This window comes from Dama dama, chromosome 6 (assembly GCF_033118175.1).
Source record: "Dama dama isolate Ldn47 chromosome 6, ASM3311817v1, whole genome shotgun sequence".
NCBI classification, from domain to species: domain Eukaryota; kingdom Metazoa; phylum Chordata; class Mammalia; order Artiodactyla; family Cervidae; genus Dama; species Dama dama.
The window spans coordinates 25,196,899-25,210,160 of record NC_083686.1 but is presented as its reverse complement, the minus strand read 5'-3'; the positions used below and the strand labels follow the sequence as shown (position 1 = coordinate 25,210,160).

Genomic DNA, 13,262 nt, shown 5'->3' with positions numbered 1-13,262 from the left:
TGGCAGTTTTCAAGAAACCACTTGTGAAATTGTGGAGGGAAATCTCAAGGGAGATCCTGTGGGTGAAGGAGAGAATTGACACTCAGCCAGCAAACACAGTTGAAGACAGTGATGGTTGTCAAAGCGCTGTGTTGGTTGGTCAATAGTCTCTGCTCTGAGCCACGCTTAGTAACCGCTGTGCCCTGAGTGCCTTGGCCACTTCCTCGGAGCCAGCCCTCCATCCAAAATCAACAACTAAAGGGATATACATGCCTGGCCTGGCCAGGGACTCTAGAACCCTGCTGTTGCAACCTGGCTGCCACTTTCCTGATAGGTTCTTTTGTCTTTCTTTCTTTTTTTTTTTTTTTTTTTTGATGTGGACCATTTTTAAAAAGTTTTTATTGAACTTGTCACCGTTTTGCTTCTGTTTTACGTATTGGTTTTTGGCCAGGAGGCATGTGGGATCTCAGCTCCCAGACCAGGGATTGAACCCACAGCCCCTGCCCTGGAAGGCAAAGTCTTAACTGCCAGGGAAGTCCCCTGACTGGTTCTTGCATTTCCTTTGTGTATGTGTGCGTGTGCGCACTGTTATGTCTCTGTGACCCCATGGGCTGCAGCCTGCCAGGCTCCTCTGTCCATGGGGATTCTCCAGGCAAGAACACTGGAATGGGCTGCCATGCCCTCCTCCAGGGGATCTTCCCGACCCAGGGATCGAACCCCCATTTCTTATGTCTCCTCCATTGGCAGGTGGGTTCTTTACCACAAGGGCCACCTGGGAAGCCTTACTGGTTGTTAAATATTTTAAATACCCTCCCCCCGAAGGAGTATCACAGAAGAAGTGCAGGGGAAAGTCTGCAGAATTGTGTGTTCTACGACTCCCAAGATCCTGGCTTCTATGCGTGATGATGGCAGAGAGAATTCTCCAGGATTATATTCCTGATAGAAAACACTCCACCTTTTTCGCTTTTCTAGTCATTTACAGCATACACAATAACATGCACACAGCTGCAGTGTACAGCTCATTGAATTTTTAATGTGTGCACCCATGTATCTTCCACCAGATCAAGATATAGAACATTTTCAACCTCCCAGAGGGCTCCCTTCTGTCTCCTTTCCATCAATTACCCCAAATAACCACAATGCCAACATCTATTACTATAACTTAATTCTGCCTGTTATAAAACTTCCCGTAAATGGAAGCATAGAGTACATACTCTTTTGAGTCTGGTTCCTTTTTCTCAGTGTGAAAAATGTACTACTTTTATATTTTATTTGGCTATTTCCCCAAATTGTTAAATTGGAGTCTTAGCTCACTAATTTCAACCTTTCTTCTCTTTTATTTGCATTTTTTAAAACAATTTTTTAAAATTGTGGCAAAATACATACAACATGAAATTTACCATTTAACCATTTTAAACTGTATAATTCAGTGGCATTAATTACATTCATAATGTACAACCATCAAGATTATTTCCAAAATTTTTCCTCACCCCAAACAGAAATTTCATATTTGTTAAGGGATAACTGCCCACTCCTCTTCCCCTTGAGTTCTTGTAACCTCTAACTTAATTCCTGTCTCAGGGAATTTACTTATTCCAGATATTTCATATAAGTGGAGTTATACAATATGTGTCCTTTTGCACTTGGCTTATTTCACATAACATGATGTTTTCAAGGTTCATGCATGTTGTAGCAGTATCAGAATTTCCTTCTTTTTGGGGCTTTATAGTATCCCATTGCATGTATATATCACATTTTATTTATTCATTTACTTGTTGATGGACACTTGAGATGTTTCTATCTTTCGGTTACTGTGATTAATGGAACTATAAACATTTTACAAATGTCTGAGTCCCTGTTTTTAACTCTTTGGGGCATATACCCAGGTGTGGAGATGCTGGGTCATATGGTAAGTCGTGTGGGTGGTGCGTGCTCAGTCACTCAGTTGTGTCCCGCTCTTTGTGACCCCATGGACTGTAGCCCGTCAGGCTACGTTGTCCATGGAATTTTCTAGGCCAGAACAGTAGATTGCCATTTCCTCCTCCAGGATATTCCTGACCCGGGGATCAAACCAGCATCTCTTGAGCCTCAGGCATTGGCAGGTGGCTTCCTTATCACTGCACCACCTGGGAAGCCCATGGTAAGTCTATGTTAGAACTGTCCAACTGTTTTCAAATTGGCTGCATCATTTTACATTCCTAGCAGTAATCACAAATGTTCCAATTTCTCTACATCATTGCTAATCTATGTAATTTTCCTTGTTTTTATAGCCATCCTAGGTGGCAGGAAGCAGTATCTCATTGTAGCTTTGATTTATATTTCACCAATGACTAATGATTTTGAGCATCTTTTAATGTGCTTTCTGGCCATTTGTGTATCTTTGGGAAAATATCTATTCACATCCTTGGCCTATTTTTTAATTTGTCTTTTTGTTATTGAGTGGTAGGAGTTTTTTTTTTTTAATATTCTGGATGTTATACTCTTATCAGATATATAATTTGTAAATATTTTCTCCCATTCTGTGGATTGTTTTCTCTCTTGATTACCTGCACATGCTGCAGTGAAGATCTGGCGGAGCCAAATTAAAAAAAAAGTGAGGATGATGGTGCTTTTTTCTTGCCTTATTGGCAGATAGTGTGATCATTTTATTTCCAAATACCCATTTTTAGCTATTTTTAAAAATTTCATTTATTTGTTTATATTTGTATTTATTGTAGCTGCACTGGGTCTTTGTTGCTTTGCAACGAGTGGGGGCTATTCTCTAGTTGTGGTGCATGGACTTCTCATTGCCTTGGCTTCTTGCTGCAGAGCCCAGGCTCTAGGCTTACAAGCCTCAGTAGTTGCAGTGGGCGTGGGGGCTCTCGAGTGTAGACTCGGTAGCTGTGGAGCATGGGCTAAGTTGTTCCACAGCATGTGGCACCTTCCTAAACCAGGGGTGGAACCTGTGTCCCTTGCACTGGCAGGAGGATTCTTAACCACTAGATCACCAGGGAAGTCCAGGCAGGATCTTAAGTTGTGGCATGGGGATCTAGTTCTCTGACCAGGGATTGAACTTGGCCCTCCTGTACTGACACCAAGGAGTCCTGACCATTGGACCACCAGGGAAATCCCCATCCTTTCTCTTAAAAAACATCTACTTATTAGACTACTATATGTAACACATTTTCACACATTACTACAAACTAAGTAACAATATGACAAACACCAAGTCTGTTTTATTCCCCATTGCATCCCCAGTGCCTAGCATGGCCATAATAGACAATATTTGTTGAATGATGACCTACTGTGTGCCATGCACAGTACAACAGGCAAGGTGGGCATGACCCTAATCCTCAGTCCTAGGGAGAAATCCTACTTCCTCAGAGTAATAAACATTTGAATATTAAAGGTATTATCAAAGATAAAAACAACTAAGAGGACCCCTTCTCATGATTAGATTTGTAGCTTTCTGCATTAACTCTTATAACAACCCTGTGAAATGGCTGGGCAAATATTATCATCCCCAGTTCACACCATCTGAGCCACCAAGGAAGCCCAGAGATAATAATCAGTTCAGTTCAGTTCAGTAGCTCAGTCGTGTCTGACTCTTTTCGACCCCATAGACTGCAGCACACCAGGCTTCCCTGTCCATCACCAACTCCCGGAGCCTACTCAAACTCATGTCCATCGCATTGGTGATGCCATCCAACCATCTCATCCTCTGTTATCCCCTTCTCCTCCCGCCTTCAATATTTCCCAGCATCAGGGGCTTTTCCAATGAGTCGGTTCTTTGCATCAGGAGGCCAAAGTATTGAAGCCTCAGCTTCAGGATCAGTCCTTTCAATGAATATTCAAGACTGATTTCCTTTAGGATGGACTGGTTGGATCTCCTTGCAGTCCAAGGGACTCCTAAGAGTCTTCTCCAACACCCCAGTTGAAAAGCATCAGTTCTTCAGCACTCAGCTTTCTTTATAGTCCAACTCTCACATCCATACATGATTACTGGAAAAACCATAGCTCTGACTAGACGGACCTTTGTTGGCAAAGTAATGTCTCTGCTTTTTAATATACTGTCTAGGTTGGTCATAACTTTTCTCCAAGGAGTAAGCATCTTATAATTTCATGGCTGCAGTGATTTTGCAGTGATTTTGGAGCCCAAGAAAATAAAGTCTGTCTCTGTTTCCACTGTTTCCCCATCTATTATTGATATTTCTCCCAGCAATCTTGATTCCAGCTTGTGCTTCATCCAGCATGACATTTTGCATGATGTACTCTGCATATAAGTTAAATAAGCAGGGTGACAATATACAGCCTTGATGTACTCCTTTCCTGATTTGGAACCAGTCTGTTGTTCCATGAAGTTTCTAACTGTTGCTTCTTGACCTGCATACAGGTATCTCAAGAGGCAAGTAAGGTGGTCTGGTATTCCCATCTCTTGAAGAATTTTCCACAGTTTGTTGTGATCCACACACTCAAAGGCTTTAGCATAGTCAATAAAGCAGAAATAGATGCTTTTCTGGAGCTCTCTTGGTTTTTCTATGATCCAGTGGATGTTGGCAATTTGATCTCTGGTTCCTCTGCCTTTGATAAATCCAGCTTGAACATCTGGAAGTTCACAGTTCATGTACTCTTGATGCCTGACTTTGAGAATTTTGAGCATTACTTTGCTAGCATGTGAGATGAGTGCATTTGTGCCGTAGTTTGAACATTCTCTGACATTGCCTTTCTTTGGGATTGGAATGAAAACTGACCTTTTCCAGTCCTGTGGCCACTGCTGAGTTTTCCAGATTTTTTGGCATATTGAGTGCAGCACTTTCACAGCATCAACTTTTAGGATTTGTAATAGCTCAACTGGAATTCCATCACCTCCACTAGCTTTGTTCATAGTGAAGCTTCTTAAGGCCCACTTGACTTCGCATTCCAGGATGTCTGGCTCTAGGTGAGTGATCACACCATCATGATTATCTGAGTCATGAAGATCTTTTTTGTATAGTTCTTCTGTGCGTTTTTGCCACCTCTTCTTAATATCCTCTGCTCAGTAATTCTCTAGGGATTCCTACTTGCCAACACTGCATTAAATGCTTTACATTCATCATCTCATTGAATTACCCAATAACCCTGTAAGTTATTACTTCTTATATCCTCTTATTTTCCCCGTTTTCAGGCTAGAAAATCAATGAAGCTAAAACAAATATAAGTAACTGTGCCAGGGAGTGAGTGATGTACGTGTGTGCATAGTTTTTTAAAGAACTCATTTAAAAATATTTGTTTATTTATTTGGCTGCTCTGGATCTTAGTTGAATCATGTGGGATCTAGTTCCCTGACCAGGGATGCAAACTGGGCCCCCTGTGTTGGATGTGCAGAGTCTTAGCCCTGGAGAAGGGGCGGGGGGGGGGGGGGGGGGGGGGGGGTCGCTTGTGTGCATAATTATTAAGCAGCAGAGTCATGGGTTATCTCAAGCGGTGAGACTCCAAGGCATTCCACTGTGCCCAGAAAAGGCAGCTGAACACACATAGCAAGTGAAGATGCTGAAATGAGAGACAGCCCAGGCACCTTTATTACCATACAGATATTTAACAGGTGTCCAAACATGATGCTAATTTATTCCGGAGAGTTTGAAGAGAAGACTCATCTTTAAATGGCCGCAAAAAATATCCTACCATAACAGACACAATTTAACTATTGCAATAATTTTGGAAGAGAATGTTTTGCTATTTCCTCTAGAAGCAAGGCTTACTATTTAAATCAGGAACACTCAGAAGTAGCAAGAGAACTTAGCAAACCCAAAATACATCCTCATGCAATCCATTATTTACGAGGGCATCTGCCTACCAGGGCCAATTGGATGGCATTTTCACTGCTTTATGAGTACAGGCATAAGGAGCAAGTATCACAAGAGCTGGGAGGGGCTCTGGGAACCAGCTGGTGACTAGTTAGTTATCAGTGGGCAGCCCCCGATTTACAGAGGCGGTGAGGCTCACGGGTTTCCAGGACCTCCGGAAAAACATTCCGTGCTAAAAGGCCTTTCCACCATTACAAGTCAGTCTATTCCTTTCGCTCTCTTTCCATTCTTTCTTTTGTTCTCTCCCCAGCTGCTTACTTCTTTTTCTTCAACACATTTTTTGAACCGGTGGTGTGCAAGAAAAGCGTGAACACTGACTCCAACAGATTAAATCCCGATAGATTTAATCACAACAGATTTAAAAAAAAAAAAAAAACAGAATTAAACCAAGAACCTGATTCTTCGAGCTTCCCCTGCTACTGTCCACGCCTCCAGGCGATGGAGGAGGGGTTGGGGTGGGGAAGGCGCAGGGACGCCTCGGGGTCGCTAGTTCCCGGGTAGCAGCAGGGGGCGCCTGGGCTGCTCCGCGCCCCGGGCGAGTCTGGGCAGCGCACAGCCCGGCGGGTCTCTTAGCGACCCGAGCGGCGGGGAACACACACGACCGGAGGCCGGGTGGGCAGCCGAGGCACCATGGCTGACCACAGTCGGCTGTTCCCGCCGGCGCCGCGGGCCGGGATGCGGGTGGGTAGGAACTGCAGGCCCGGGTAAGCGCGCGCTCGAGTTAGGGCGCATCCCGTGGGTGCCGCGTGGGGGCGCCTGCGCTCCGTGCTTGCTGGGGTGGGGGTGGGGGTGGCGGCGGAGGACCCGGCCTCCTTCCCTCCTTTAGGTCTCCCGCACCTAAATGATCGTAATAGAACATGACCAGCTCGTGCCACGCTCTTTGCTGTCTCCTAAAGACAGATTCCTTATCTGCAATGCAGGAGACACGGGTTCGATTCCGGGGTCAGGAAGATCCCCTGGAGAAGGAAATGGCAACCCACTCCAGCATTCTTGCCTGGAGAATCCCATGGACGGAGGAGCCTGGGCAGGCTTCATCATTTAGTGGGGTCGCAGAGTCAGGCACGACTGAGCGACTAAACCACGACCAGAGGATGTAGATTAATATACCCTTTCTAGATGGGAGGGCTTCCCTGCTGGCTCAGCTAGTAAAGATTCCGCCTGCAATGTGGGAGACCTGGGTTCGATACCTAGGTCTGGAAGATCCCCTGGAGAAAGGCATGGTAACCCACTCCAGTATTCTTGCCTGGAGAATCCCATGGACAGAGGAGCCTGGCGGTCTCCTGCAGTCCTTGCAGTCGCAAAGAGTTGGACAAAACTGAACAAGTAACACACCTCCAGATGGGAAACTGATGGCGGAAGAGTCCTCTGCGGAGAATGGTTTAGCCTGCAACCCACTCTTCTCGGGGTTAGCCTCCTGCATCCTACATTCAGTGTGAGAGGTCTGGATGTTTGAGGGGTCGCACCAGAAGTCTTTCCCCGCCCATCAGGTGACTGTGGCCAAGCTGAGCTGGTGTTTCGGGGGTTGCCTCAGACCCTCGGGTGGTCAGTTGTCATTGTAAATGGTTGGCAGGAACCCGAGGCTTTTTGGCTTGGTTGGTTCCTTGAGCTGTTTATGAGAACGGAATTCAGCGCTCTTGGAGGCAGCAGCCATGTGGTGGTGAAGTTTCCAAAGTCTACAATCAGCAAGGCTGGAGTTGAAGGCGTTTTCCTCTTGTTTGACTGGTGACCTTAGACAATTAGTTGCTCTTTCTGGGCTCGGTTTTCTTAACTTTAAAATGGGAACAGTAAAAGGAATGAGCTTTCTAGGATTGCTAAATGGCAACCCACTCCAGTGTTCTTGCCCAGAGAATGCCATGGGCAGAAGAGCCTCGTAGGCTACAGTCCATGGGGTTGCAAAGAGTTGGACATGACTGAGTGACTAACACACAAAACTCTGTGAGGATTTAGTGACTTAGCACTTGTAAAACAGTTACTGCCACATTTATGCACTGTATACATGTTAGAGATTATGGACTCTTCTGAGAATCTCTCCCACCGCCAGTTTCAAACTTTTTGTTTTGAAATAACTATAGACTCACAAGAAGCTGCAAATATAATGCAGAGGTCCCATGTACCCTTCCTCCAGATGCTCCCAGTGGTACCATCTTGCATAACGATAGTACATCACCAAAGTAGGAAATCAGCACTCTGTGTATGTATGAACTAGATGGTAGACTTTACTTGAATTTCACCAGTGTTCACTTGTACTTGTGAGTGTGTGTAGTTCAGTAAGATATTGTCATATGTATATATCAAGACACAAAACTGTTTCCTTACCGCAAGGGAGCCGCTTCATGCTATGCTTTAGTTTTCACTCATTTTACCACTCACACCACTTGGCAACCACTAATTTGGTCTCCATTTCTAGAATTCTGTTCTTTTGAGGATGTTAGATAAATAGAATAATACTTTTATAAAAGATACAAAACCTTTTGAGATTGGTTCCTTTTCACTAAGCAGAAGCCCTTGAGACCCATCCCGGATGTTGTGTGCATCAATAGTTCCTTTTTGCTGCTGAGTCATATTTCATGGCACAGATGTTTATCCATCGTTTTTCCATTTCCCTGTTGAAGGACATTCAGGTTGTTTCTGGATTTAAGCTACTACATATAAAGCTGTTATAAACATTTGTGTACAGATTTTGTTGTGAAGATAAGTTTTCGTTTCTTTAGGGTAAATGCCCAATACTCTTTTGCAGTTCTTAAAGATGGAAATATCCGAGTATCATATAGTGACTGTGAAAATAGTAAATGCTTAGAAAAATGTTCTTGCTTTATTTTCTGGGTTAAGCAAAATTTTTCATGAACTTAACAGAATGCAGAGAGGCAAGTTTATCAGCTATGAGAGGCAAAGTGAGGTAAGTCCTCCAGCCAGACTGGTTCCCTTATTCACTTCTTTGGAACTTCATTTCCTCATTGAAAATGAAGGAAGTTAGACTAGATTTCTTTCAAAGTTTGTGCTAGCTCTAGTGTTCTATCAAGCTTGAGCTAGCTGCCACCCTGTCCCCATTTTGAGTTGTATGACTGCTTGAGTAAAAATATTGGTCATCAGATTTGATTTTATGATGCATTTGGATGTTTGAATTAGTTGTAAATGTGTGGAAAACAGGGCTTCCCTAGTAGCTCAGCTGGTAAAGAATCTGCCTGCAATGCAGGAGACCCCGGTTTGATTCCTGTGTCGGGAAGAACTTTGGTACTATAAGCAACTTTGGTACTATAAGGGATAACTTGCTAACAAGTCATGCTGAGTGAGTCATCAGATCTCAAGGTTAGATAGAATTCAACATCCCCCACCACTTAGCTATTTAGGAGTGATTTATTAATTACAAAGAGCAACTTGTAAACTCATATTTTTATATCCTCTCATCTATGTTTTCACAGCAGAGATGGATTAAACCCTTAAAACACACACATGCATGCACAGCAAGCAAGAAGTTTCCAGTACTCACAAGAAAAGAATAAGGATAAAGCTGGAATCTCGTAACATGTTTTGTGCCTATAAAGATGAGCGTGACAAGAAGTAGATTTACTGTAATGGGTCATTATAGATGAAAGGGGCCTGGAGGTGGAGGAAAGACACCAATAATATAGAAATATCTGACTAGCGCCATGTGATGTATTAAGATAATGAGAGACCTGCCATTAAGCTGCTCAGATGCCAAGTCCTGATTTTGGCACTGGCTGGATATATTAGATTATCCAGATCTCATTTTCCTTTCTATTTGTCCATCGATCTCTTCCATCTTAGCTTCCTGCCCTAAAAACTCAGTGCAAATAACTGTCTGATGGGTAAAGAAACAGAGTGAAGCAGATTGCATGTAAGGTCGTAAGGAACAGTGGAGACCGTGATTAAGAGAGAACAGGACTTGTCTAAAGACGACAGCCACTGTTCCAATAGGGGCTCCATGGAAAGGTGGACCTAGTGTTCCCAGAGCTCCTGATTTTTGCTCCACATTATTTGCATGAGCTTTTTCGTATATCAGAAGCTCTGACGTATAAACACCTTTCTTAGCTCTCTCCAGAGTCACCCTAACTCTATTAAAATCCCAGCTCTCCCCTTTATTAACTGTGGGAACTTTGACAAGTGTTTGTTTTGTTTTCCACTTCTTTGTGCCTCAGTTTCCTTACCTGGAATAATGTTAGTACCTACTTCATAGGATTGTTATGAGATGAATTCGTGTAAAGCATTGAGCACAGCACGTGTTATATAGAAAGTTCTCCTTACATGTGAACTCTTACGATTCTTATTAAAGCACAAAGAGGATCAAATGATGGGTTTGTGGGCCTGATACAGCCCATGAATGGTTAGTTTGCTGTCCCTGACCCCACTGAGTTGAGAGGAGAAATCAAGGCCCACAAAGATTAAATGAAGGGTGAAGGTCATTCAGCTAGTTGGGGGTGCTGTGCTATGCTTAGTCACTCAGTCCTATCTGACTCTTTGTGACCCCATGGACTGTAGCCTGCCAGGCTCCTCTGTCCATGGGATTTCCCAGGCAAGAATACTGGAGTGGGTTGCCATTTCCTCCTCCAGGGGATCTTCCCAACCAGAAATCAAACCCAGGTCTCCTGCATTGCAGGCGGATTCTTTACCATCTCAGTCACCAGGGAAGTCCAGTTGGGGGTGAGTTGTCACCATTGTCCAGGTTCTTCCTACTGCACTGTGTCCCTTCAAAGGATAAGACAGGGTCCAGGAGGGGTTATAACTTGTAAGTATCCTTCAGAAAGTGAGGGGATAGCTGGTGACAGCAGGTGATAATAATGAATTACATTTACACAGAGGGACGTGAACAGGCCTTCATGGTATCGTGCTTTGTAAACAAGTGACAGAATAAGACCATTTATACGCAGTAAGGATACATGGACACAAAAGAGCAATACAGGTCTTATAAGGATGTCTTCACACAGAAGTGAAAAGTGAAAGTGTTAGTCACTCGGTCGTGTCTGATTCTTTGTGACCCCATGGACTATAATCCAGCTGGCTCCTCCATGGAATTCTCCAGGCAAGAATACTGGAGTGGGTAGCCATTCCCTTCTCCAGGGGATCTTCCCCACGCAGGGGTCGAACTCAGGTCTCTTGCATTGCAGGCAGAGTATTGACTGTCTGAGCCACCAGGAAAGCCCCTGCAAACAGAAGGGTACATTCCATATCTGTTATAGTGGTTGTGCCTGTGGAGAGAGGGCCGTGAGGATGGAATATGGGAATAACGTCGAATAAAGAAACAGGAGAGAGGGTCATACAAACCAGTGATGATGTGCCCTGAACCAGGAGTATGGTAACCCTGCCTTCTCACGTGACCCTGCCTTCCTCCAACTCTCCCCTAACACAGGTAGAGGCCAGCCTCCTCGCAAACTCCTTCTCCCACCCTCACCCTTGTGGTCAGACTACTGCCCTGATGTCTTGCAGGTACAGAGAGAATCCGCCTTCCAAGTGCTTCATGGAGTACAAGGGCCGGCTGCCGGGTCCCACCTCCCTGGACAGCCGGCGGTGGAGATTCGTGAGAACGGGACAGGATGACTTCAGGAGAGGCTGCCCGCCTTGTGATGGTCTGACCGCTCTGGGCCCCAGGGAGGGCTTTCTCCCCCAAATTGATCACAGAGCTCCCCAACCTGCCCCTAAGAAGTGGCTACCCAGGCACGCAGCCCTGTGTTCCAAGCTCTCACCGGCCCAGCAGGCACGGAAGGCATTCCTGGCAGACATTGAGGCCCAGCTGACCCTGCACCCCTTGGCTCTTTACCCGGACCTGGAAGAAGACATGCCCGCCGAGGTGACCTCCTGTCCCAGGGTTGTGGGTGGGCCTTCAGTGGGGCCTGGAGAATGTTGCTCCTTAGATGCCTGTGGAGTTCCCTCCAAGAGTGAGGACGATGACTGTCTCCCTGGGGAGAGTTCTGGGGTGTGGAGCAGCCTTTCAGGAAATGCCGATGACAGCACCATACCGCCAAGAAGCCAGCCAACTCTGGCTCAGCAACCCAGAAATGTTTGACTTGTTTACCTCTGAAGCTCTACCAGTCAATTTTGTTTGTGACTCTTTTGTGGGGAGAAAACAGTGGAGGAATTGTTCAGTCTTGCTTCTGTCATTTTAGCCTGGTCTTGGGAGGTGTCCTTAAGAAGTTATTAATGGGTGGGCACCTGAAAAGTCACAGGGAAACTTACCAGATTGCCAAGACCAGAGCTGGGCAGCAGCTGCAGTGTGTCATCGATGTCCCAGGATTCTCTGGCTTTCAGCTCCAATCAGCTCCTATACACTTAGCGTGGGCTTCCCTGGTGGCTCAGTGGTAAAGAATCTGCTGCAGTGCAGGAGACGCAGGAGACACGGGTTCGATCCCTGGGTCAGGAAGATCCCCTGGAGAAGGAAGTGGCAACCCGCCCCAGTATTCTTGCCTGGAGAATCCCATGGACAGAGGAGCCTGGAGGGCTATGGTCTGTAGGGTCGCAAAGAGTCGGATACAACATAGTGACTGAGCATGCACGCATGCATAGTTGCCTTACAATGTTGTTAGTTTCTGCAACACAGCAAAGTGAATCAGCTATATGCCTACATATATCCCCTCTTTTTTGGATTTCCTTCCCATATAGGTCACCACAGGGCCCTGAGTAGACTTCCCTGTGCTCTATAGTAGGGTCTCTTTACAACTGGAATTTCTAATCAGTGGTTTGCCCCCTGGGCTTTCCTTCACTCCCCTCCCGTGGACCAGAGCTTCTGAGTCTGTGACAAAGAGATCCTTTGCACGCATCCTTAGAGGGCACAGGGAACTGTGGTTTTTATTCTCATATCTGACCTCCTCAAATAGATGTGTTGTCTTCCTTCTGAAGCAGGATCTCTTGTGGTGCCGTGATTGCCACCAGCAACTCTAGATGTCAACTTTACTTTGGAAAACAATACATCTTTGCATAGTTCCAGGAAAATTTCATGACCTAATTTCCCTGGGTCTCATTGGGTCAGCCAGTCACCGTAGGCCTGATTGGCCAGGCCAGGCTGTGGTGAGAAGAGCTGTCAGGCCAGTCTCAGACCACAGGGACAGAGAATGGAGGGAGAGGTGATTTTCCAAAGAAAAGTCTGGATACTGTTACTCATCGGAGGATGAATGGATGGTGAAACTGAAAGTGTTAGTTGCTCAGTCGTGTCTGACTCTTTGAGACCCCACAGGCTATAGCCCATCAGGCTCCTCTGTCCATGGGATTTCCCAGGAGAGAATACTGGAGTGGATTGCATTTCCTTCTCCAGGGGATATTCCTGACCCAGGGATCAAAACTGGGTCTCCGCATTGCCGGCAGATTCTTTACTCTTTGAGCCACCAGGGAAGCCCTGAATGGATGGTAGGCAGTCAAAAACCACAGACACCCTCTAGAGGTACTTTTCTCAGTGAGGCACTGGGGTCTAGGTGGGCCTAGAGTCACTGTTCTATCTAGAGGAGATGGAAACTT

General features: G+C 45.4%; 1 protein-coding gene across 1 annotated transcript in view; it reads left to right on the top strand.

Moving 5' to 3' along the window:
• Positions 1-6,495: 6,495 nt before the first annotated feature.
• FAM47E (family with sequence similarity 47 member E) overlaps positions 6,496-13,262 on the top strand; it is a 30,698-nt gene continuing 23,931 nt past the window's right edge. Inside the window, exons 1-2 of the mRNA XM_061145201.1 lie at positions 6,496-6,505; positions 11,244-11,604. Coding sequence (XP_061001184.1) covers positions 11,275-11,604 — 330 coding nt within the window. The 5' untranslated portion in view covers positions 6,496-6,505; positions 11,244-11,274. The remainder of the gene's footprint in view (positions 6,506-11,243; positions 11,605-13,262) is intronic.